Source organism: Emys orbicularis, chromosome 1 (assembly GCF_028017835.1).
Source record: "Emys orbicularis isolate rEmyOrb1 chromosome 1, rEmyOrb1.hap1, whole genome shotgun sequence".
NCBI lineage: Eukaryota > Metazoa > Chordata > Testudines > Emydidae > Emys > Emys orbicularis.
The window spans coordinates 108,226,441-108,252,927 of record NC_088683.1 but is presented as its reverse complement, the minus strand read 5'-3'; the positions used below and the strand labels follow the sequence as shown (position 1 = coordinate 108,252,927).

Here is a 26,487-nt window from a genome sequence, read left to right as displayed (position 1 = left end):
GGTGACACCAAAAGTTTTATCTATAGAAATGAACTATGCTGGAGAAATGAGTCCTAGACATAATATAGAAAGGGATATATAATAGAATTGAAGAGGGTCCCAAAGATACAGAATAGCATCAGAAGTTTAAAAACAAAGCAATAATGTAAGCAATAATAGAGGCATGCAATTCAGCAGAGCTAGGAACTGGAGATTTCTCAATACTGCATCTGACTAAGTGAGTATTCACCCACGAAAGCTTATGCTCCAATACGTCTGTTAGTCTATAAGGTGCCACAGGACTCTTTGTCGCTCAATACTTTTTGTGGCCCATCAGTGCGTCTAGGTAGGTGGGGAGGAATCTGTGCTGATACTGGACCAAGGTACCAAGAAAATTTAAATTACACAGGGAGACTTTTTGTAGTCTCTCTAGTATCAGCAAATTCTCTCAACATCAATAGACCTAAAAGAAACACATGCCTATTCCAAACCTCCACATGAAATTCCTCCATTTTTCTCATAACAATTTGTATTTCCAATACAAATTCTTATGGTTAAGATTATTGACCTGTCCCATAATCTTCACAGATGTCTTAGTGGTCCAATAGCAGCTCTTTGAGAGAAGAGAATCCATACCATTCTTTCTTAAATTGTTTATCAGGGCTTAGAAGACAAAGTCAGACAGTACAATAACACTACAATTCAGTTCTTTCAAGTATGACTTCCTGATAAACCACAAAAAACATCTGCAGCCAGCAAGATCATGACTCACCTAGGTGTCCAGATAGTTACAAAGAGAGATCATTTATTGTGTAGGTGAAGCAATCAAAGATTACGGCTATACTTAGACTGTTTCAGCAGAAACCAGAAGTCACAATTGTCACCTTGTGAGATTCCTTGGGATGCTTGGATCTTGCATTGATTCTTATCTGGACAAGTTAACATAGAGCTGCTACAGACCTTTACACTGTCCATTCTTTGGACATCAGCCAGTCTGGGAAAAAGTAGATAGTTCCAAAATACCAGCTTATCACTCAGGAAGAACCAAACACTACTTATCATAGACAGAATTCTGGGAGCCTACATTAGTAAAATGGTTCAGGGGTTATACTTTCAGGAGATGTCAAAATACTGACTAGAGTTCAGGCCATTTTGACTAGGTCTGTAAGAGTTTTAGGAAGAGGTGTCTTAAACATATTCTGGGAATGACAGACGCCACCACTGTAATAACATGCATCATTTCCCAAGGAAGAAAGAAATTCAATTGCCCTTTATCTAAAAAGCAGTCCACCATCGTCATGGGAAAAGAGAAAATTTGTTCTTGAAAACTCGTCACATGAAAGGGAAAAGAGAGATCAGCACTGCCTGGCTATGACACAAGAATTAGACCAAGTGGAATGAAGTCTCAGCCAAAGACTTGTTACCATGATGATTCACCAATTCAGAGTCAAATCACCGATTCTTCTTTGAGTGGCCTCTGCATAGTCCCACATTTGGGATACAGCAGCCATGTGCAGCTCAGAAGGTGGAACGTAACTAGCATTGCCCATCTCACGCACCCCTCTTTGCTTGGCTCTTACCTGTTCATGAGCATTCTAGGGTGTGTCTGTAAAAGGAGGCATAGTACTCCAATAACCTCTGCTCCTTCCACCTGCCAGAGATGACAGACGAAGAACAGCTCTGGAGAAAATAATCTCAGATGTCTTAAACAGTGCTTTAGTTGTTAATTAGTTTCTTAGGTAGCCTATTTTTATTAAAGTTAAGGTTTTTAGTCCTCTCAGAAATTGACCCAGCAGTCTCCTCCTTTTCTACCCATCTCCCATTTAACCAAAGTTACACACAATATCTAAGTGAAAAAGGCTTTAATTACCTTAAAAAGACTGTACTGACCAAGAAGGCTGTGATTCTCCAGCCTGATGTAGGTTAAGTTCTTCTATTCTGCTCCCAGCCCACCTTGGTTTTCTCAGCTAAGCCCTATCCCCCATCGAAACCTTACTGAATTGCTGTCCTGGGACACTCTTGGGCATGAGGTTTACAAATCAGCATTGTTGTCAGCATTGTTGTCAGCTTTCATTTTCCTTCATATGGGCATTTAGATTGTAACATTGTAGAGTAGAGTCTATTTTGTGTCTTGCAGTCATAGAATCATAGAAATATAGGGCTGGAAGGGATCTTGAGAAGTCAAGTCCAGCCTCCTGTGCTGTGACAGGGCAAATTAAAGTAAGCCACCATCCCTGAGATGGGTTTGTCCAACCTGTTTTTAAAAATCTCCAGTGATGGGAATTCCACAACCTCCCTTAGAAACCTATTCCAGAGCTTAACTACTCTTTTTATAGTTAGAAAGTTTTTCCTAATATTTAACCTAAATCTCCCTTACTGCAGATTAAGCCTGTTACTACTTGTCCTACTTTCAGTGGACATGAAGAACAATTGATCACTGTCCTTTTTATAACAGCCCTTAACATGTTTGAAGGTTACTAGGTCCCCCATAGTCGTCTTTTCTTAGGTTAAAAACAGGGCGTTTTTAGTCTTTTCTTCATAAGTCAAGTTTTCTAAACTTCATCATTTTTGTTGCTCTCCTGTGAACTCTCTCTCCAGTTTGTCCCCATTTTTCCTGAAGTGTGGCACCCAGAATTGGGCACAGTACTCCAGCTGAGACTATCCAGCCAAAGCATACCAGCACTTTAATAAAAACAAACAAACAAAAAACAGTGGTGAATATGAGTTGCAGAAGGCTTGCACCTTTTGTGGACTGTCTTACAAGGATGCAGAAAAGTCAAGAAACAGATATTAAGGAAGCATCCACCAGGCATATTTTGTTGGTACTTAGACAGTACTATGGCAATGAGGGCAGCTGTTTTCAACATCAGTACTTTCAGATCCACATGGCCGTATTTATCAGACTTTCATATTGAGGGTCAGCAGAAATTTGGGCAATTTGATGTGCCAAATAGGTATGGAGGGGAAGTGAGAAATCTGACATTTCTGATGTGTGAGATCTGTGGTAACAGACCCTTGTATTATGAGAATAGTTTGTCTAAGATCTTTCACAATACTTTTTCTATTTCATCTCAATTGTAGGTTTCAAGTTTTTCAGTCACAATTAAGAATTTCAGAGTTTCAACTTGCTAAATTTCTTTTTAGGTAAGCACACGAGGGAAGAGGAAAGAAGCGTGGGGACTTCAATATGGGCAAGACAGCTAAATGCAGCTTCCAGGGTTACCCCTCAGGTAAGACAACATTTTAACCCTTGTTATAGAACAAGGAGTATGCAGCTGTCAACAAAAAACAAAACCAGTAAACTTGATGAAGGTATCTCCCTACTGCCCGTCTGGTAACTAAATAACTTTGGAGCTGGTAACTGATGACTATCTGTATCATATTTTATCTGAGCTGTTCTGCCTCTTTGGATGTTTTAGGAAACCTAAGTATATTATAAAATTACTATAAAGACACTAGGTATCTTAAGAAAAAAGGTGAATTTACTGTTCACGAAAGGTTCCAGATTGATGATCCACAGACATGGAGTCTTACTTCAGACAGAGTAAGTTCTAGCTTTCCCATATTGCCCAGTCAAACTTTATTTGGACACTTCACCACCTCTTTCTTTACCCTCTAGTCATACTGCCATACAAGGCTGGTGGTTTTTGAGATGTGGACACTTGCCCATTAGAAACTGGACTAAGGCAGCTCAACTCATTTCACATAGGCCACCAGACAGTCAGTAGTTGGTGTCATCTTTGAGTTCTTAATCTGGGCTGGATTCAAGTCAGAGGCCAGAAGATGAATGACTCTAAATCCTGTTACCAATTCCTCTGAGCCTCCCAGTTTTTCCTGGCATCTTAAATGCTGTCCATTTTACCTCTATAGCTTGTGTTCACTAGAAATGTTAGTAATACCTCAAGTTACAGGATCCTGATACTATTTAGTAACTATATTTTAATTGCTTGGTAATTTAGTATTCTACAGGAATATGTAATTACATGGTAAGGCTTATGGTTTTATACTTCCTAATTTAGAACGGTCTGTGTCTCAACTACTGAATATTCAAGACAAAGTGCCAATTTAAATATTCACTGATTGTGATATTGTTCCTTATAGTTAGGAACTGTCTGTGAAATCAAGGACATTGTGTTCACACTTTGGTCCCTGCAAAATAATGAAAGTGGAAAAAGTGGGTTATATATTTGTGTGTTCCTTACTTCCCTGTATCTGTATTAGCAACAGTTAAACAGTTTACCACAATTTTAGTGACTTTCATAACTGCATGTGAAAAAAGTTACACAGAAATATCATGTTGTTATAACTTGAGTTTTTGAACGAGCATATACTGTAGAGAAAAGGACAGGATGCTAAAACAGACCGGCTTTATTCCTATTAGAATTGTATCTTCATTCAGAAATATTTAATTTGTCCAGCAGTACAATAGAAGAATTAAAAGGTGTTTGCATTCAGAAATTATAAGTCCTCATGTGTGATTGATTTCCCCCCCCCCTCTCTCCCCTTCTGCTCCAGGATACAAGTAAAGCTCAGAAATATATTAAGAAGGAGGGTGCATCAGAAGCTAGTCATAAGGTTCAGGAGAATAGAAATTTTACACACAGCAATGGCTTGAGCTTCCAACATGGCAAGTGCACGCGGGACTCGACCCTGATCCAAGGGGAGTGTCGGTTGAGTGACGGCAGCCTCAGCCCTGATAGGCCATATGGTGAGACATCCTTGTCTATACCCCTTCACCCAACCAAGAGGCCAGCGTCAAATCCACCCCCTATCAGCAACCAGGCCACAAAAGGTAACATTGTCTTCTTTTGTCCTTTTTCCCTCCAGAAAACCTGGTTTCCTATTTTTGATTATCTAGAAGCTTAAGAAAAACTTGTCTGAAACATAAGCAGCAAAAAGTGAAGACCTAGACTTTGACAAACCCAACATAAGCATCACCTTGCAGTCAAATTTTGGCATGGGGTAGTTGTATAGTGGAAAAAGAGGGATTTAATGGGGTTATGCCCAATTTGAGCTTTCCCTAGTTAGTGCTGACAACTTCTGCAAATTTATCAGCTATGAAGTAATGATATCTAGTTTAGATTAAGCATCTGGGCTTTTTTCTTCTTTCTGAAATGAGATACTCAAAGTATGAGGCTTTAAAGGTGATGGTCTTAACTAGTTATCTCCTTAGTTGTGTAATTTAGTTGAGTACAAATCTGAGGGAAGGGCACAATTCAGAGAGCAGAGATTAGTGGGTTTTCCTATTTAAATTAGGAAAATCTGGAAGTATATAATCAAATTCTCTATTATAATGCTGACTGTAGCTTAGGAAAAGTAACTCTGAATTTCATGTGTCCATTATGCCCACTGCTTTGGTCCAAAACAATTGGACAGAGATGAACTGCGATGTAGAAAAGTCAGACTGCAGGAGAGAATCTGCTTTCCATTTAGGTTTAACTGTTTTACAAAATCGGTTCTAAAAATAGACTGATATACTGGTTTCAATTTTCCAGGCAAGCGTCCAAAGAAAGGAATGGCAACTGCCAAACAGCGCCTTGGGAAGATCCTTAAGCTGAACCGAAATGGCCATGCACGCTTCTTTGTTTGATGTAGCTGCTACTGCTGCTGCTGTCTTTCCTTCACAGCCAGTATTGAGGGCAGCAGAGCCTGGAGCTTCTGCTGTTCCTCTGCCCGAAGCAGACTTGCATGTACCATGTAGAACACTGCCTAATGAACAAAAAAACCAATGCTGCATTTTCACTGTGCCACACCCGCTCAGCAATAACCATTTGGGAATGGGGAAATCTTCAGAGAGACAATGGACTGGGAAACAGTCTCTCATCAGGGCTTGAATATCACTTTGTTGCTGGTAGTGTCTGAGCTAATTCGTGAGGGGGAGATGATAAAGGTGGTTATCCATAATTTATTTCTGCCAGATTTTTACAACTTTTAAATTCATTTTTAACTATTTATTTGGAAGACTTTTTTTGTGGGGGTTATTAATTTAGATTTAAGAATGTGAAGGTTTTTAATTGTTTTTGATAATGTATGTTTGGTGCAGTGGAGAGCCACATTAATGGTGATTAGTCTGGACTCCTAAATTTGATATTCAGGTTATAGTCTTAAACAGGGATGTGATGCATTATTAATTATTTTTAAATTAAGTCATATGAAATCATATTTTATATTTTTTTTCCTGCTCTTTATAAGCTATTGGTTGGGCTTTTGTTGCCCTGTAAGGTGCATGCGCTCTGCCAATTTAGTTCCCTTAGCCTCTCCCCATTCTGTACACATTGCTGACTCACCAAAGTGGAAAAGCAAAGACTCTTCTGTCTACAAGGAGAGCATGATTATTCAAGTTCAGTAGCTAACATGTCTTAAAAAGCACCCCTCCCTCAAATTGGGGTTTATGCTCTTCCTTCTGACATGGTTGGTGTTCGGTCCAGGCCATATGATTTTTCTCTCTTAAGGAGAAAATAAAATCGCTTTGAGAAGTTTTGTTTTATACAACTTAGTTTAAATGTTAATACAGAGGAGAGCAACTTTTATATTTTCCTGGGGGATGGGAGAGAGTGCAATATAATGGGTTAAGTTTCATATTTCAGAATAATTGTGTTGGTTGAAGAAACAATTCTTAAAATATAAATTGCAGAATTAAGATTTGGCAGATTACTTCCTGTGGTGGGTGGAGGGAGCACTAAAACCAGTGATAATCATTAGTGTACTTCAAAAATATATTTTACTGAGGAACTAAGGAGGCAGCTGAACATGTGCTGCTTGCAAGGCTGCACATGAGAGCCAATTTCAGTCTTAACAGGTGCATATGTAAGTGTTGAGTTTAGTAGCTAGCTGATCTCAGAATGATCATTTGTGCCATGCTTTACATAGAGCTGATAGTAAATGCCAATTCTGAATTACCTGTAAATAATGTTGATTTTAAATTTGTATTTTTCTGTAATATAAAATTAAATATTTAACTTTTCAGGGTGGGCGGAGAGGGGAACAACTTTACTTGATTCTGTAAAAAGGGCATTTTGCAGGGTCCAGCCAAAAGTAAAACATTGATGTGCTAGAGATACCATCCTGTATAGTGAGAGTGAAAAGGCTTGGCTTAGCTATCCAATTTATTGATTTGTCTTAACTCCACTCAGTTTGCCTGTCCTCCATATTCTGTCCTGGATAGCTTCTTCCTGCTGTGCTTAAAAACAAATTCAACTTTACCTTCCTGATTTACATGTAGCTATATCCATGTATACAGCTAGATTAAAGATCAGAACTAGCTAGGTGAGGGCCAGCCCATTTCTGGATGAGAAAATATCAAAATATAACATGGGTATGCATTGGGCAAATAGCATTCATGATTTTTCTTTTTCCAGAACTTGCAAATTATTGTTTTTCTCTTCATCCCCGCCCAGCTTTTGATTTGAAAGTAGTGTAGACATCAGAGTTAATTGATTTTGCTAACCCATAGCCAAAAACACGTTGGATGAGTTCAAGCTCTGTTGGCAGACCATTTTTATTTAATGCATGCTGCCAGCCTTGTTTAGGGTGCTGGGGAAAGGGGACAATAAAAGTGATACTCGCAAATTACCAACTAATAAAAGACAGGGAGCAGTTACTCTACAGGTTTCAAAAGTGACCAGAAATAATAATGTTCTCAGGCAAGAAATTTTCCAGTCAGTAATGATGAGAGGAAAAAATACTTTCAACATTCAGTATGAAATTTTAATTCTATCTTCTGATATATTCTCATGGAAATATTTGATAAATGTGTAGCATGTTATCAATACTGGTTTAAATGATAAGAAAAAAGCTTACCTCTGATCTGTTTGTGTCAGCTCAAGGAAAACCAGGTCATACCTGCCAGGCTTTGAGTAACTGGTTCAGTTCTGGCAAACCAAACCAAACTGCTTTTCTCTTACTGGCTATCTTTTTTTTTATTTATTTATTTATTAATTAAGACAACAGAAGTATTTCACAAGGGACATCAAGCAGAATTGGAGGGGAGTAAAGACTGATTTTTTTAATGTAGATTCTGAGAACACTACTCACTGAAACAGAAATATGCCATAATGGAATCTGGAATTAAGGAGGTTTGGAATATGGAACATACACAATGCTGCTTTCCCTGTGACTTGTCTGCAGCAGGTCTCTCTTCTAAGCCTCCTCATTAGCAAAGTATATAGCTATCATCTTACTAGTAGAAAAAGTACTTGGCTGGACCCATATATGTTTAATGGTTATTTCTAGTTTTCTTTTTTTCCCTTCTCTCCCACTTTTTCAAGGTGGCTCTCCATTGTAGTGAGTGTACTAATGTCTCTTCATAGGCTGCCAACAGGCAGAGGTTCATTTCCATTTTCTCCTGATTTCCATGCTTCCAGCAGAAGTCTTTAAGAGACTAAAACTTGATTTGGGGTGAGAGGGAACCTCAGTCAATCAGTTTAAAAGAAATTGTCTTGATAATTGATAACAAATGAGTCTCCTTTTGGTAGCTTGATGAAGAGGATGTGTTGATCTCACTTATTCATGTATTTGTATGTTGGGATGTTATTATATTCTTGGAAGAAAACACTGTTGCACCAAGCTTTTTGTAGATGGACTGAACCTGGTGCTATAGAGGTGGAGAGAAAATAACCTGTCTTTTTCTCACATTTCACTTTTGGGGGGGGGGGGTAAATGGATAGGAGCACTGATATGGGGCTGCTGAGGGACTGAGCCCTCCTATGGGAACTCATTTTCAAGGAGGATATTTAAAGGGGGAAAAAAGACATGAAGAATTTGGACTTTAAGATGAAATTACTGTACTTATTTTTTAAACTTTCTGTTGCTAGAAGGAAAAATTATATGAAATGAAACACTTGGGGGTTGCTCTTCTCCAAGTACTCAAGTTCTTATAATTTTTAAAAAGAAAAATGTGAAAATGGAAAGACCACCTAGAAATTATATCAAGGACTCTTCCAGCAACTTTCCCCTTTCTTCCTGTACTATACTTGCTAATAAAGCCTGGCTACAAAGTAGCCCTTAATGACCTCTGAGGTAGATTACCTATGCAACCTATAATATTCTACATGAAATAATTCTTGAAGAAATCATTTCAAAAAGGTTTGATGTTAAGAATGAACAATTATTACTTTCTGGCCACGTTTTTAAGCTGAAGTACCTGTATTAATTGTAATAGAGAGAAGAGAGCACAGTGTCATGGCCATCCTTTAAAAAGCTTCAGCTTCCCCAAGCTGTGTTCTATGGCACAGGCTGCTTTCATTCACCAGGGCATGAAGTCCTACATTTTGAAACCTTTGCAGGAGTTTAACCCAGGGCTGAGTTATTATCTGGCTGACCCTTGGTTGGTAATTGTGGGGACTGAGCAGGGCTGAGGCTAGAACCAAACCATAGCTAGTGACCCCCTCTAGCCTCCATGCCACCAAAAATCTTAGTGTCTTTTTAAAGCTCTTTTATATAATACTTCCAGACCATTAAAGGCTGTCCGTGGCCCTGGGACTAAGCAAACCTAGAGCCGCTTTATTTTGCAGAAGAAATAGAAATGAAACCAAGGCCTTACTGTTTGTGGTTAAACTGGATTAAAAAGCTGCAACATCCATTTTTCAAAAAACAAACAAACAAAACAAAAAACAAAAAACCATTTCTGGTTGCAAAACAAATGGTGAATCATGCAGAGGGTGGGAAATATGAATAGCACTGATTAGGAAATGCACGTGCTTCTTCATAAGCTGCATTTCCTTTTGGAAAAGGACTTTTTTCTACTTTTAATAAAAAAATTAAGCCATAACAGTTTCATGCTGTGGGACGGGAGTGAAAGGGATCACTGTAAGAGATTATATTAATATGAATTATCACTTCTGCTGGGATATGTCTAATTTTGTCAGTGCTTTGGCAGTTATTTCTTTTTTTTAAATCCATGAAATTTGAAAAAGGGGATAGTTCTTGGCTATATTTACTAGTTTTGTAGTAATATTTTGCTGGCCCATTTCTTTCCCTCTCCCTTTTCTACTCTAATTTCTATCCTTTTTTGAACATCTGTGGAAAATACTGGCTTGTCTGCCTGAATAGGGGTCTCCGTGTGCATGCGTTGGGTGTGTGTGTGTGTGTGTGTGGGTATGTCTTTTTACAGAAACGCACTACAGTGTTGAGTATTTGGCTGGGAAAGGGGATGCTGCAGCTTTAAGAGCATTTTTTCAATTCATAACAGTATTTCCCATCCTCTTTTGCCTGCAGGCAGGGAAAATGTATGTACAGTATTTATTTTTGTTTCAATTTTACTTTAAATTTGTAAGTTTCTATAAGTAGCTCACATTGGTTATTCTAGGGGAGGACAAGTGGCTTGTTTAAATTTGTATTTGATATTCATAGTTTCCAGTTTCTGTACTTTAAAATATTGAAATTAAAAAGTTGTACTTATGTTTTGATTTTAGCAATCTATAGTGTTTAATTTCTACAGGTTTTTGTTCACTTGCTTAAAAGTGTAAATACAGAAAGTTGTAAAAAAAAATGTCTTGTGAGGAAAAAATGCTTAATTCTGTTTCTAGGTCTGATTTCTGTGCCCGTTATTTGACTCTTGATTTTGATGAAGATGTACTTGAGAGATGTGGGGAGTGCAGTACATTTTCTTACTATTTTTAAAGTGTAAGTTTGCTTTCTATCAAAACATTCTCTGGGAGCTTAATGCATTTTGTGAGGATGTATACTGTCTTTTTTTGACACCTAAATGTAAAAAGAAATGGTTGAGACTTCCAGCGGTCCATCACTTAGTAAACTTCAAGAAATTGATCCAATTTGGAAACATTTTAATGCCGAAAGAAATTATTTTTTCCTTTTCTTCTTGCCTCTTTTTTTCATATTCTTTCTTTTTGGTCAAGTTTGCCTTATGTTCCTGATGCCTCTGGCTTTTCTGGGAGCAACTCTTCCTGTCTGTGACTGACAAGGTACTGTTTCTGGTAGAAATTTCTCACTCACACACCCCCTCTTTTTATTTTTTTCTTTACCAACATTGTCTCATTTCATAGACTCATAGAAATTTCCTTTTATCCTTGCCTGCTTTTCTGTCCATTCCACCTGCAACTGCATCATGTTTCCTTTCACAATCATCATTGGTCCCCAGTTTGTATTCATGTGTCGCCACACCACTGGGAGGAAGAAGCACTGCCACACTGCATTTAGAGTTAGTGTAATGCTTTCTTTCTCTACAGCGATAGTGCTGTGTGCTGCTGAACTGCTGCAAAGACTTGCATGGGGGAAACATTCCCTCTATCCCATGCAAGTGGTGTGCTCCAATATCACAGTGATGGCCACGCCACGGTATTAAAATCTTAGGTGATGTGTCAGTGGGCTCAGGAGAAAAGGATGGCAAAAATTGGTTTTTGTTTTTTGTATCCTGTGTACCTAGCCAAGTCACTTACTCGTCAGGCTGGCTCTCAGCTTATTGGGAGAACGTACAAGGTAACTAAAAATACATTACATGGAGTCTGTTTGTGCTGCTTTGAATCTACCACAAAGGGATCATACTGTCTCTTGCTCCTCCCCAAAGATCATTTTTAATGAGAAATAATAGTTCCCCAGTTTAACTTTGTGCAATTATTGGGAGTGGTATTTCCATCCATGCACAGAGATTTAAACTGTAGTACACCTGAAAGAACTATTTGTGATCCAAGTATATACCCTGGTGGTAACTTGTGAAATTGCAAGCCACACTTTTATGAAGAAGTCAGCAAAACGAAGACCTGCTAATACAGTCCCCTGTGATGGGGAGAGGAGGAGTGTGAACAAACTTCTAATTACTTAATGCTAATATACACTTTGGAAGAGATATTAATCTTCATGCTTCACTCTTAAGCCAATCTATAATTAGTAGGTATTGGGAGGTTTCTTCCACCTTCTTAAACACTGTCAGGATACTGGACTGGATGGCCCATGGGACAGATCCAGTATAGCAATTCCTGTTTTGCAATTAATTGTATGGGGAATTACATGCTTCAGTTCCATCATGTGACAGTTATTTTATTTATGACACTATAGTGCCTTTTCTATGTGGATAAAGTGCTTCTGCGTTAGTGGGTTTTGAATCCTCAGAGTGGGAAGCAATCAGAAGAATATTTTCACTGTTTAAACTGAATGTTTTAAAAAGTGGTGTTAGGAGGAGCTTGGATGGCTCAGATCAGGGTTTCTCAAACTTCATTGCACCATGACCCCCTTCTGACAACAAAAATTAAGACATGACCCCAGGAGGGGGGACCAAAGCCTGAGTCTGCCTGATTCTCACTGCCCTGGGTGGGGGAGCCGGAGTCAAAGCCCAAGCCCCACTGCCCTGGGTCGGGAAGGGGTCAAAGCTGAAGCCCAAGGGGTTCAGCCCCAGCCAGGGGACCTGTAAGAGCCCTGCCGCCTAGGGCTGAATACCTCAGGCTTCGGCTTTGGCCCCAAGCAGTGGGGCTCAGGCTTCAGCCACAAGCCCCAGCAAGTCTAAGCCAGCCCTGGTGACTCCATTAAAATGGGGTTGTGACCCATTTTGGGGTCCCGACCCACAGTTTGAGAACTGCTGGCTCAGATGTATAATAGGTAGCCTTTTGCTTCTGGATTGTCAGTTCACATTTAGCCTGTGTCGGTAGGGATCAGGTTACTATCTATCTCATGGCTGTGAAATGAGTTGATCACACTCCAAATGCTAATGGACAGATGTGCACATTATAAAATGAATACCACAAGTGACACTGAAGTTTCCAGTCTTAGCAGGGAGATAAAGTATTAAATGTGACATCAATCTGAATTATCATTCCCAGCAACTGTTTCTCCAGCTCAGGATTGAGGCACTAGTGGGACATTGTGGAGAAATGCAGTGTATCCAATGTACTTTTTCTGTGGCTAAATAAAATGTCAAGCTTCAACACTATTAACCCAACTTTCTTACCCATATGAAATTCACCTTTTAAAAAGTTAAATCCACAATATTTAAGCACAATGGGAAGTGATTTATGATGTGCCAGTGGGTATCTCAGCTGCCCTGATTAGAAATCGAATTTTTCAATAATGAAGTGGTTGCTGACAGGAGTGTTTTTGTTTTGTGGGTTTTCATTTAAAAATTTAATGTTCAATAGTGTTCTTGACAAATATCCATGTGTATTGCATATGTAGAATACATGTTTATAATGCCTACTGGGAGGATTCCCTGTAGTTTGTGCGGTTGCTCAAAGTGGCTGGAAAGATGACATTCTCTCTGAAGCTGAGAGCAGCCCCTCTGCAGCATTGCCAGACTCTGGAGTGAGAAACCCTAACCATAGCTGTTTCTAAACTTTTTTCCAAAACTCAAATTGTCCTCAGGCAGCAGCATCAAAATAATACATTCAGCATATCCTTACCCTCCACCCTCTTCGTTCCCTTTCTTTCAATTTCCATTTTCTTTAAAATAGAAGGAAAAATTCTAGTTGCTAAATACAACAGTTCTGTTGCCACTATGATTTTCCTGCATCACCTTTAAATAACCCTTTTACTGTTTGAGAATAAACTTAATGCCTAAGGGTTAGGGCTAGTAGTGACGACCTGCACAATTATCATGAACACTACTCCCAGTCCTCTTTTGCTTGGTTGTGAAGTTCAGAAGTTTATTGATAGGAGAGTGATCTCCCACATTGTGGCTGGGTTGAACCAAATTGATCGATGAGAAGACTGATGTGTCCCTCCCTACACTGAAAGACTCCATGGTCACTCTCTGCTCAGTCTATCCTGGGCAGCTTCAACGTGAAAGTTGCTCAGGCATACTTTAAGGGTTTTGGGAAACGATTTCTTCTCTCTAAATTATCGTATTTTCTTATTCCCTTTCCCTGTTGTTGGTTCGTATAATGATATGCATTGAAGGTAGCTTTGTCCTTTGCTCCATTTATTGGAAAACGCCACCATCCAGTTTGACTTCAGATTCACCCCCACAGTAATGAATTATTGGTGTTGGGAGTACTGGATTGTAACATCACTGAAGTAGTCTGACTCTAAAAAGAAACCTTTTTATACGCGAGCATCTGAACAAACCAGCATTAGGTAAGGGTTCATGAAGGTGACCATGGTAATGTTAACATTAAAATAGCCTTGGTCCCCACTTATGGTCTGAACTTATTGAAGGTCTTGTGGATCCCATTGCTTGGATTCTTTACCAGCTGCTGCCAAGAATGTGCCTTTTTGTGTGAAGTCTGAAGTCTGGGCACTGATGCAAGAGACTTTCAGTAGGTCTGGATTTCCTTTGGGATGACTTCCATCAGGACCTGTAGCTTCACCGTCATGGAATCTAAACACAATGCAATGAAGAGGTGAGAGGAGAAAACACTGGCTGAAAAGGAAGCCAGTTTGGGGGTGGGGAAGGGGAAGTTTATTCCATAAATGAAAACTGCTGAACTAGGACAATCCTCTGTCCAAAGAGTCCCCCAGCACTCCTTCTGCAACACCTCTTACACAGAATTAGTGAAAACCGCACCAAGGACCAACTCCCCCGTGCAACCCTCTGTCTTAAATAGCCACCTTAAAGTATTCCTGTGTGGCTTCCACTGCAGTTTTGTTTGACCTCTACTTACCTAGTAGAGTGCCTACTCTAGTGCCTAGTACAATGGGGCCCTGATTTATGGCATCAAGGTGCTGCTGTAATAGACTAGTACATATGACTTGCAACCTGTTGCATAAGAAAGGTCTTGTGTGTGCTTTTTCTGGAGAACTCTTCCTTATTTCCCAAATAGGCCTGACGGTGGGCAAGGACAACAGTTTCTCAGATGCATAGTGATAAGTTGTAAGAACCTGAATCAGACAGACTATGGCTAGTGGATAAAGGGTGAGGAGATTATAATTGCAGTGCTGTCTAGCCTGCTGCTATTGACTGTGGTTGGAAGGGTAATGACGCTTTTTAATCCTAGAATTGGATGTTTGTGGTGAGTCACTGCTAGTGTATGCATAATTTTGCATGGGAATATGCAAGACTCACATTTTTGCTTTAAAATATCCCTGCTTCACAAGTACAACATGGGGCAGGGGTCACTTGCTGGTTTGAACTAGAGTAAATGGTGGATTCTCGGTAACTTGAAGTCGTTAAATCAAGATTTAAATCAAGTAACTCAGGCAGAGGTTAGGGCCTGTAACAGCAGTGGGTGGGTGAGGTTTTGTGGCTTGCAATGTGCAGGAGGTCAGCCTAGAGGATCATGATGGTCCCTTCTGGCCTTAAAGTCTGAGTCTATGAATCTCTTCCTTTTTAAGGTCCGAAGGAACTATGGTGATCATCTAGTCTGACCACTTGCATTAACAGGCCATAGAACCTTAGCAGTGAGATTCCTGCATTACACATGTTTGAACAAGAACCTATTTTTTAGAAAGACATTTGGTGTTAGATCTAAAGTTACTGCCTGTACTTACTGAACATTGCACTGCAGCTGGCTGGTATTCTTGATTTCTGGACCACCAGATAGTAGACAGGCAGACCAGTCAGAGTTATGGCACAGCCAATGCCTGTGTTCACAGGGTCCGAATAACGGGACATTCCCACGATGAAGAAACATATTATTGTGAAAACCAATGGGATGAATAGAGGCACCTAGAAAAGAGAGGAAATCTAGGAAATGGAAGGTCTTTCTAAGCAGTCAGCTGGCAGAGCTTGCAGTCATGTACCGACGAGATTGCTGTCATAATATCGAGCAACAACAAACAAGACATTTGTACAAAGCACTGAAACTGCATGGTAGTGGTTTCACTTTCTAAGCTATAGTAGTCCTGAAAATATCTGAACTTGAGAGGACAGAGAGCATTATTCTGGTTTGGGATGCACTTGACTGGATTGGTTTTGTACTGAGCTTTGTTTTTTTGTTGCCACAAAACTTAACATAACTGGGCTAAGTTTCAGATTTCTGCAGTTTTACCTGCATGATTTCCATTGACTTTAATGAGTTGTTGCAGCTGAGAGAGCTGTGCTGAACATTTGACATGCGTAGTTTTCATTCAGCTGGTTGCATTTTGCAGTGTTGCTGTGCTTGGGGGGGAAGCATCATATGGTCATTTTCTACACTGCAGCTGTCACTTGTGTATCAGTAGGAGCATTTGCCTGCTCAGATACAAAACTTAAGCAAAATCAGCTATGTTTTTCATGTCTTACCACTGCCATTAACTATATCAGTACTGAGCTTCTGCAAGCTATGCTAATAGCCAGGAGGCTGCAATTGTTGCTATTCTATAAGCAGAAACAAACTAGTGGCCTTATCTAACTCACTGTAATTACAATAGTTTGTCATTTGGGTTCCTTGTCTCCAGATGAAACAAGTACAGAACACTGGAGGACCATTTCATCTCATGCAGCCGCTTTTGCCGATCTCTATCCTTTCACATCTAAACTACTCCTTTTTCAAAATCCCCACATTGTGTTGTTTTACGTAGCTGTTGTTAGCTGGATCTCCTTGTACCTTGAAGGGCCTCGGTATCTCAGGATGCCGATAACGATGTATCATGAGCCCCAGGGTCACCAGTCCTATGAAGAGCCAGCGTGAAAAGCTATAGAAGTTCAATAGGCCATAGAGATCGCCAATCAACACCATCAAGAAGATCAGAGGCAACTAGGACACAGACGAAAATGCAGTATTAAGCACTGCAGTAACACCTAGGGAAGATGCTTTTCCTTTCCACCCCATGTTACTTGTGTAGGTCTTACAACAGTTATAAAGTGCTATTGTCTTATGTTCTTTCCGTCTCCTCAATGGTGCTGGTGTGTGTTCTCAACATGTGCAAGTATGGTATTAACTAAATCACTGGGCCTCCAGTAAGTGAAAAGAGCAGGAGACTTAAGTCCTTACTGTGCAGATTTAGTTTGCTTGGGAAACTCTTAGCTCCTGTGTTCATGGGGCACTATAAGAAACCCTGAGTTGAGAAGGTTTTTTTTTTTTTTTAAACTTCGTTTAGGAGGAGATTTTAAAGGAACAAATGGGAGTTCTGACTGTCAATGGGAGTTGGGTGTCAAATTGCCCTTTGAAAAATTTCTCTCTCATGTGAAATAGATGAAAAGCCAACCCTTTCCTTTAATGCAAAGTCCACCAGAGCTAGAATTGGACCCCTCCAGGAAGCACTTTATTAGTCTCAGATTACTTGGTGCCACAAGGATCTTTGAAGGTATTCTATTGTGGTAGCACCTGAAAGCACCAGGGCCGCACTGTGCTAGATGCTGTGTGGAAACAAACAGGTAACACAGCTCCTGTCCTGAAGAGCTTACAATTTAATATGAAACAAGACACAACTTCCTGTGACCAACAAAGGAGGGAAGGAAGTGACGTCCAGGGCTCTGAAATCAGATCACTTGTCCTATAGATTAGTTACTGCACAATTGGATTCCAAATAGGAGTTTTTTCTTCTATAAAAATGTGCTAATGTGAATTTAGCACTCCTACAGAGTGGTAGGTTTGATAGTGCTGTCAACTGATGTCTTCTGTCTAGACAATGAACAGCTACAACATGGGAAGTAGCAGTGCAAGCTTCCCATATGCTGCCCCACCAAAGTGTCCCGAACCCTGCTCTGAAGAAGGTACAGTAGTTCAGCCAGCATACCCATTGTGTTCTTGGGCAGCAAGGGCACTGAACAGTGCCAATTATGATGGCAGCGGGTTTATGTGGACAGTGGAAAGTCCAGTTAAGAATTCCAGTCTGTGGGGGCAGACCAGACAATGCCATCTGTTAAGGGCTAGGCAGGTGGGAGTTTTGATCCCTGCTAGTGACTGGTTAAGAATGACACTCGCAGCTAGTTTGTGCAGAAACATTGGTATTGCTACTCTCTACCCTCTCCCTGTCTCATTCACCTGTGTTGTCTTGTCTTTTTTAGGCTACGTCAGCGCTGCACAGGGCTGCCCACAGCACGCTGGGTACATGTAGCTATTTGCCATAGTTAAAAGTGGGCTGCAGCCACACTGAGGTGTGTAGCTTCATGTGTCAGGGAAAGGTTCTGGTGGGGGGAGGCAATGAGGAAACCCCTCTGACACAGCCTTTCCCTGCTGCAGGTGTAGGCTCCAACAACAGGGAGCTGGAACAGCCTTTCCCTGCTAACTTTCCACAGCCAGTGTCTTTCCCTGTGTGTGGCGGGGGGGGGGGGGGGAGGGGAGGGTTCCAGCTGCAGGGACACTACAGTTCTAAAAATAGCAGTGTGGACAGGGAGACGTGGCTTGGGTGAGTAGAGTGCCTGTAAAGTAGGTCCTCACATACATACCCACCACACCCTTCAGGTGTGTCTGTTCTCTACTCACCTACGCTGTGCCTCAACAGCTACACTGCTCTTTATACCTGTGCTGGGGGAGAGGCGACATGGGTAGCTACTCTACACAGCACCAAAAAAAAAAAAAAAAAAAAAAGCGTGCAGTGTAGACACACCCGTAGACCATCAGCTGCTTGGGACAGGAGCCGTCACTTATGATACATTTGTACAGTGGAGCTTTAGGTGCTACCCCATAGTAAATGATACATTTTAATTTTTTATATTATTATCATAGTTCATTAATGAAATGGGCTTAGTGCGGGGGTGGGGAGGGCAGATGAGTTCATTCTCTAAGAATGAGAGTTTAAAAAACCCTCAAGCCTCGTTCAGAATCCAGAAAGCTCTGCTCACCATTAATAAAAGGGCTGGGAAGGGGGTGTTTCTTTGCCTATGGATCATGGAGAAGAGTGGAGGCCACTGTCCTTCCCTGGAAGCTGCAAACAACATCCTGTTAGAAAGAAGCAGAACTGGATGGAAAGAAGGTAAGCAATTTTGTGAAAAATTTTCATTTTGTACAAGATTTTCAGTTACGTTTTGGGATTTTTTTTTAATGAAAATATTTCTGATTATGCGCTTTTTTTTTTGTTTTTTTTTTAAATTTTTGACCAGCTGTAGAAACCAAGATAGATACAATATTGCTCATCACCAGCAGGGGGAGCTCATGATACAGCATGTGTGTTTTTGCAGCTCCCTGGCTCTTGAGTTTCGCCTTAAGCTTCATGTTAGACAATGAAAGAAATCAAACCACACCAGCAAAACGAAAGCCGCAAGAGGCAGACAACATAGATGGCAACCTTAAGTGTGAAGTACCCTGATGGCAGGATATTTGTTATAGCATTAATATAGCTTTCGCTTGTGATAGGGTGTCTTCAGTCCATTGATTGACATGAATGTTTTTTAGCAGATCAAGGGCTGCAGAAAGTGTGTTTTGAACTAAAGATTAGCTGGTTTTAGTATGGAAGAGATGTTTGGTTTTAGAAAGGACAGGCTTTTACCTTGCAGCTGCAAAGATTCCTCCATTCAGAGAACCAAAGCAGGACAGAGCAACTAGGATTGGAATTGCTGAGGAAATGCTCTTAAAAGCTCGATCTACAAAGCTCTGGGGGAAAAAATAGAGAACCCAGTTATTCAGGGTTCGTTACACCTGTCTCACATGTCGGTTTCTATAATTGCGCTGGTGGAAAAGCCAGGTTTTATCACCACCTCAAGCTAATCCCATCTCCATTATTACTAAGAGGCAAGAGAACCTTACAAGCAATCCAACAGGTGAGTCATTTCAGAAGAATTGCTGGGAGGCAGGAGAAAAGTTGTCAGTATAAAGAATTTTATATAAAGTTATAGCCTGCAAGACTGGGGGCTGGGGGACAAAAAGTGGAAGGTAATGGATCATATAAACCCCATGAAAAGAAGGGGGCAAACCCCTGCAATTCAGTGGCTGTAAGTATATTTCTTCTTGCTAAAGAGGACAGACACTCCTTATGAGAGCTATACTATTCCTAGACCAGCTCCTTTATACTTCTTCCTTCTTGCCATATGTTTAAACAGACATTTGCCCCGGCATAAGAATCTGCAATCTGTTCCTTCCTTTAATGAATCTCTGGCCTCTCTCCAGTAGCCCCTCTGGTCCCAGATGTGAACTATCTGTGTTACACTGAAAATATCCAATAAAAACAAAGGACCATACTCACCACAGCCTCCGAGGCCAGCACTTCCTCTGCTGTCAGGACTGCGTAGTAGGAGACGTTAATGAGAAGGTACCCTAGAGTAACAATGAGCAAGGACACGATCACGCTCAGCGGGATATTCCTACAATAGAATAAAAACAACCCTTTTATTGCACCTCTCAACTGTCCATCAGGTTTACCTCTATCCCATGTGAATATAGTAGAATTGGTTGGGAATTTGCAACATCACATTTTTTCACTGAAAAATGCAGATATTAAACCAGAACTTTTGTGGGAAAGGTTTGGTTTGGACAAATTTTGAAATGGTCAAACCATCCCATTTTGACGCTTCCAAAATGGAAAAATCTGGTTTTGGTTTGAAATGACTTTTTGTTTAGAAACCTAAGCTACTTATAGAGAAATAAAGACAAAACAGAACATTTCAAGATGGTTACATGAAATGTTTTTGATTGACCGAAAGTGAAATTGTTTTCCCAGTGGTTGGTTCATGAAAATTTGAGGTTTCAACTTTTCGTCCCGATTCAGGACAAGAAAATCTGAAGTTTTGAATTTTTTTTACCAGGATGGGAAAATGGTGTCCTGCCCAGCGCTAGAACCTGTGTTGCATCTCCTGATTATGATTGTAGGTTGCTGATTATGTAAATGCAGAATCATGAGAATGAGGTTATAGCAAACAATTGTTAAATTCCCTTGTGGTGGCATTTTTTCTTGTAGCTCTCATTTCAGACCTTTTTCCAAAATACCCATACTTGTCATGGGCAGAAGAGAGCTGTGCCTAAAATAATACTTCCTAATCAGGAGGTACTAAAGGCTAAATTTGAGTAGGTCCCCTTTGTCCTCTATTGCATCAGCAAGACATCCTATGAAGATCCAAACCTGGTAGGCTAAAGCATCTAATTTTAGGCACCCAGTCGCTGAGGGAGAATTGCTATGGGAATTGGAGCTCGTTTTAGGTCCCTTTTTTAAAACCCTATTTACAATTAGAATAAACCTCACTGTAAAGGGAAAAATCAAAGAGACTCTTCATTTGGATCAGCCCTAAATATCTCTTCTCCCCTTCTGAGAGAGTCCCTTTTTTCATCCCTACATATCCACTGGCAATGGGATGAAATTCCTGCCTTGGTGCTCATTAGAGAGACAAGGTGGGTGTGGTAATATCTTTTATTGGATCAACTTCTGTTGGTGAGAGAGAGAGAGAGAAGCTTTCGACCTTACAAAGAGGTCCAATAAATGAGATTACCTCACCCACTCTGTCTCTCTAATGTCCTGGGACCGACATGGCTACAACAATGAACTGGTGCTCATTGTAACTTTGCTTCAAAGAGGGTTGAGTCAAGCGATGCTGTACAGCACAGCGTAATAAGCATTGAGAACACTAACCAAGCCCAATTCTCAGCTAGTGTGGTTATTCTGGGACTGACCCCATTGGTTAAAAACGTACGTTCTTCTTCGAGTGATTGCTCATGTGTATTCCACTATAGGTGTGCGTGCTCGCCGCGTGCACCGGTGCCGGAAGTTTTTCCCTTAGCAGTATCCGTAGTGGTGGAGCACCACTGCGACCCCCGGAGTGGCGCCGGTATATCGCGCCATAAAGGGGGCTGCGTGCTCCACCCACCCTCAGTTCCTTCTTGCCGCCAGTGAAGGTAGTCGGAACTTGCTCCAGCCTTGGCTGCAGCGTTATAGCCTTAGTGGTATCTAGTTCACTGAACCGTTTCTTTGCTGAACTTTTCTTCTGTTAGTGCCTGGCTCGAGGCATGCCCCGTGGCCCAGGCTTCAAGTCGTGCGACTCTTGTCGCAATTCTATGCCCAGAAGTGATCCACAATCTGTGTCTTCGCTGTCTGGGCGAGTCTCACATTAGTGAGAAGTGTAAGATCTGCCGCTCCTTCAAGCCGCGAACGAAGGAGCGTGAGATCCGACTCCGAGCGCTTTTAATGGAGTCGGCATTGGCACCAGCGCGTCGAGCTGGCACCGCGCCGGGATCCACGTCGTCAGCATGCGGTGAAGTGCCTCCCGAGCACCGCTCTGAATCTGCTCCCGGTACCGCGTCCTCGGTGCGCAGTGAGGCACCTTCGATGTCCCGGCACCGTTCCCCAGCTAAGAGGACGGGAAAATCGCAGAGGCACCGGGAAAAGACTAGGGGTGAGGCTAGACCTGAGTTGGGCAGCCCACGATCCCCATCGGGACAGACCTCCGACTTGCGCTGAGCGGAGTAGTCCAGTCCCGTCTGCGCGAGCCTCTCCGGAGGTGTGCATGCCGTCGACGCCAGAGGCAGCTCAGGCCGTGCGTGATATATTGATGCTTCCGGTGCCGGCGGCGCCGCAGCACTCGGGCTCCCCATCCTGTGGGAAGCCGTCCTTGATTGCCCACCAGCCTTCCCCGGAGGAGTCGGAGATTGAAGCACCTTCCCGGGTTGAGGCACCTAGCAGGGCTTCACGACGCACATCGACCCTGCGTCATGACTCCGCCATGAGCGTTTCCCCACTCTTCTGGTCCTGAGCGCCGTCATGCAGGAAGAAAGAGGCGACACCATCCCTCTTCTTCCAGCGACTCCGAGAGGAACAGGTCGCGACTCCATCGGCACCGTCGCTCCCACTCCAGGACCCAGCACCGTAGAGGTCAGGCTCGCAGCGCGTCCCCGCATTCCCCGGCACTGAGGCACCGGGCCCACCGGCGCCGCGAACAGTCCAGACGCAGCTCCTCGGACGTTTACATCTTGTCGTCCTCCAGGTCGAAGTCCCGGGGCAGGAGCCGTCATGACCGGGACCGTTCCAGCCGTTCTTACGGCACTGTTCGCTCTTCCCGAACCTCGGTGTCGACGCGCAGTCGTCTATCCCGGGGCCGAGCCGTGCCGCCGGACCAACCTACACCTCCGGCGCCTGACGTGCCTCTACTCTAGGCTGTGCCATGGCAGGGTCAGTGGTGCCAGCTAGTGCCGTGGCCTCAGGCTCCGGCGCACCTCAGTCCTCGCTCCATGGCGGGAGCTTCCCAGGGCCACCCCGCGTCGCCGCGGTACCGGGATCAAGCTGTGGGTGCCGATCCCCCGACACCGGCTCTGGCACCGGACCCAGAAGTAGAGCCCACGGTGCCGCTTGCCGTTGAAGGTGCTGTACCTTCCACCTCGACGACGCAGGGCGATTCGGTTGCTGTACTGCCTCCCTCTTCACAAGAGGACTTTAAGGCCCATCAAGAGCTGCTTCGGAGGGTGGCAGCCAACCTCGAGCTCCGGGCCGAGGAGATGGAGGAGCCCTCCGACACACTTTTTAATGTCCTCGCCTCCTCGGTCCCGGGGCGTGTGGCACTCCCCTTTCATCAAGGAGTTGCCAATATCACCGCTGGCCTTTGGCAAACGCCGGCCTCCCTTGCCCCTATTTCCAAAAAGGCTGAGAGGAAGTACTTCGTCCCTGCCAAAGGTCTTGAGTACCTCTACACTCACCCAGTCCCTAACTCCCTGGTGGTAGAGTCGGTCCACCACCCCAAGAGGAATGGTCAGCCTGCGCCCACGCCCAAGGACAGGGACGCTCGTAGACTTGACTCTTTCGGACGAAAGTCTTACTCGTCGACGAGTTTCCAACTCCGCATGGTCGGTCCACCACCCCGAGAGGAATGGTCAGCCTGCGCCCACGCCCAAGGACAGCGACGCTCGTAGACTTGACTCTTTCGGACGAAAGTCTTACTCGTCGACGAGTTTCCAACTCCGCGTGGCCAACCATCAGGCGCTTCTGGGCCGCTACGAGTTTAACCTTTGGGGATCTCTCCCCAAGTTTGAGTGCTTCCTCCCTCATATCGAGGTGAAGGAGTTTCGGGCGCTCGTCCAAGAAGGGGCCACAGCAGCCAAGGCGGCTCTCCAGGCTGCTTCGGACGCTGCGGACACGGCTGCCCACTCCTTGGCTACAGCTGTCTCCCTGCGGCGAGCATCGTGGCTTTCCCTCTCGGGGCTCTCCTCTGAATCGCAGTCGATAATGCAGGACCTGCCGTTTGATGGCAAGGCCCTGTTTGCTGATCAGACTGATACCCGTCTGCATGGGATGAAGGATTCCCATACCACCTGTGGGGAAATAGAGGAGGGGGGCCTGCTTTTTGATAGCCAGAGCTTTGAATCTGGAGGCCCCAAAATAAACCCTCCAACAGAGATCTGTTATGCTGATGGCCTTTGCACAGAGTAGGGCAGGCCTAAAGCTTAAACTAGACTAAACTGCACAGTTTTCTGCCAAACTCGGTCAAGGGTCATGTCCAGAGGAGGGAATGGGAGAATAAACCCCCCACTCCCCCCCGCAGCAGTACTAATGAAAATATGTTTATAACTGATGAAATATGATAACCGCAAGCTACGGAAATAACGTAAGAAGCTACGGAAGTAACGTAAGATGCTCGATATTAAGAAATTGTTTTGCAGAGAGTTAATCATCCTTGCTGCTATAACTATTTGCAATATTTTCCATAATCCAGCTATCTGCAAACTAGCCCCCCCCCCCTTAAGCCTTTGCTGAAATCCCCCGGAAAATGACATAGTCCAAGTCTTGAGAAATGTACCCAAGCTAGGGCCGAGCACCACCCCTGCGGAAAAACACCAAGCGCCCTTCTACCCAAATAAACACCCACTCCTCGGAAATTAAGTCAGAGGGTAGGGAGGGGGTAAGAGGACTGACCCCAACCCCTGCTTCCTAGCTCGTGATCAGCTCATGCTCAACCCTTGCCCAGCTTGTGATTTGTCCCCAAAGCTCGTGCTGAACCCATGCCCCGCTTGTGATTTGTCCCCAATTTCTTAACTCATGACGTATTGTTTGTACCTTGCTTGTGGTGTAATGGAATAAAAGCAGCCTGTGAGCTGCTGCTCGGGGTGTTGGTCTCCGGACTACACCCCAGTGCACTGGTTTGTATGTCAATAAACTGGCCTCAGGCATGAGTCTTTGAACTAAAATGACTGCGTGGGGGTCTTTGACCACGACAATTTGGGGGCTCGTCCGGGATCACTCGACGTCCCGGAGGACCGTGGACCGCTCTCACACTGATCCCAGGCGCCAGGTAAGAGACCTTTGTCTCTATTTGGGCTTCGGTGGGGAGCTGCCCATAGGCTCTGCGTTCAGGTAAGGGCGCGCTGTGATCCGAACCTTTTAAGGTTAGACTCATTTGCCTGACGCCTGTTCGTTTTGTGTGTGTCTGTTCTGTAACTTGTCTGTTTAAATTCTTGCATCATGCTGCGCTCTCTCTATCATTGTTTCCTTAGGCTATAAGCTGGGGGGGGGGGGGGGCGCGTAGGGGATTGTCTGTTTTGTGGTGTGTACACGAGGTCTTAGACCCAACGGTTTCCTTGGAACAGCCTCGGTGAAATTACTGGGACATCCGTCTGGCAGTTAAACACTTTTAGAGTGCCAGCCCAGAATAAAAACAAGTTTCGGATGACAGGAGATTATTCAGGCAGGAACAGAGGCTGAATAGGCTGGGTGATCTCTCTGGGACATAAAGGAAACCACCACTGACTCAAGAACTGAGTGGCCCGAGGACTAAAGGTAAACAACTGAGAGGGTTTCTAATCTTAATAAGAACAAGAAGTACGCCAAACTCCTATGCTTTGCCTTTTTAAGCTTTCTATATTGTTGCTTGCTTAGCTTTGTGGCCATATCCCTCTGGGCAGTGGTGATCTCAGAGGGAGGTGAAAATCAGGCTGCTGGAGCACCCCGGGAAAGTGGACCCCATAGTGAGTAGGGGACAAAAGCCACTCCCTGGAACCCACTACGGGCAGGGTAAGGGACCGAGAATCGGAGACCCCCGCTGGTTGGGTGGGGCTAGGACAGGGCACCCTGGAACCTACTGTGGGTGGGGTAAGGGACTGGGAAAACCGGAGACCCCCATTGCGCATGTAGGGCTAGGACAGGGAATCCCGGAGCAGCCAAAGGGGCTGAAGGACTCCCACCAGCAATAGGCTGAGTGGACTGGTGAGTCCTGTGGCCCGGGGATTGGCAGGACTCCCACTAGTATTAGGCTGGTGGCTGGGTAGGACTGTTATAGCAAAGATCCCGGTTTAGGTGTGGTGTGATTGTAGGTCGTAAGGTGACTCCGGGACCGGCTGCGGGCGGGGTAAGGGACCGTGAATCGGAGACCCCCGCTCTAGTAGGTCCCCACCCTTTTCTACCCGTTAAGTGACCATTGTGTCCCTTCTCACTCGGAGAGAGAGAGAAGGCCCCGGAAAACCGTCCACGTACTCCTAGGCAGTGGAGCAACCCATCCCGTTCTCTTGAAGGCGGGCCGGTGCTCTCTGCTGGGGGAGGGGTGTATGGGGACCACCTCCTTGCTCAGAGAGCGGGGAGGCCCCAAGGAATCCGTCCGCGTACTCCTAGGTAGCAGAGTATCCCATCCCGTTCTCTTGAAGGCGGGCCGGTGCTCTCTACTGGGGGAGAGGTGTACGGTGACCAAAGCTTTCCTAACTTTTGTGTGATTGGCCTACGACCAAAACCCTTCCCCAAATCTTCCTCGGGAGCATGGACTCGCGTATGGAGTGAGCTCCCTCCCCTTGCTGTGTAGGAGAGGAGCCCCTGGAAATCATTTGCCAAAACCTGGGGCAATCGGGCATCCTACCCCGTTCCCCT

General features: G+C 43.6%; 2 protein-coding genes across 2 annotated transcripts in view; one reads left to right on the top strand and one right to left on the bottom strand.

The window, feature by feature from the left end:
* Positions 1-5,610, top strand: part of KDM7A (lysine demethylase 7A) — a 97,962-nt gene extending 92,352 nt beyond the window's left edge. Inside the window, exons 18-20 of the mRNA XM_065413755.1 lie at positions 3,124-3,209; positions 4,495-4,771; positions 5,475-5,610. Of these exons, the coding sequence (XP_065269827.1) occupies positions 3,124-3,209; positions 4,495-4,771; positions 5,475-5,569 (458 nt within the window). The 3' untranslated portion in view covers positions 5,570-5,610. The remainder of the gene's footprint in view (positions 1-3,123; positions 3,210-4,494; positions 4,772-5,474) is intronic.
* An 8,567-nt stretch (positions 5,611-14,177) lies between these two features.
* Positions 14,178-26,487, bottom strand: part of LOC135877371 (cystine/glutamate transporter-like) — a 51,204-nt gene continuing 38,894 nt past the window's right edge. Inside the window, exons 7-12 of the mRNA XM_065402803.1 lie at positions 19,897-20,023; positions 19,213-19,316; positions 18,569-18,665; positions 16,389-16,538; positions 15,352-15,529; positions 14,178-14,242 (exon numbers count right to left, since the gene is read on the bottom strand). Coding sequence (XP_065258875.1) covers positions 14,178-14,242; positions 15,352-15,529; positions 16,389-16,538; positions 18,569-18,665; positions 19,213-19,316; positions 19,897-20,023 — 721 coding nt within the window. The remainder of the gene's footprint in view (positions 14,243-15,351; positions 15,530-16,388; positions 16,539-18,568; positions 18,666-19,212; positions 19,317-19,896; positions 20,024-26,487) is intronic.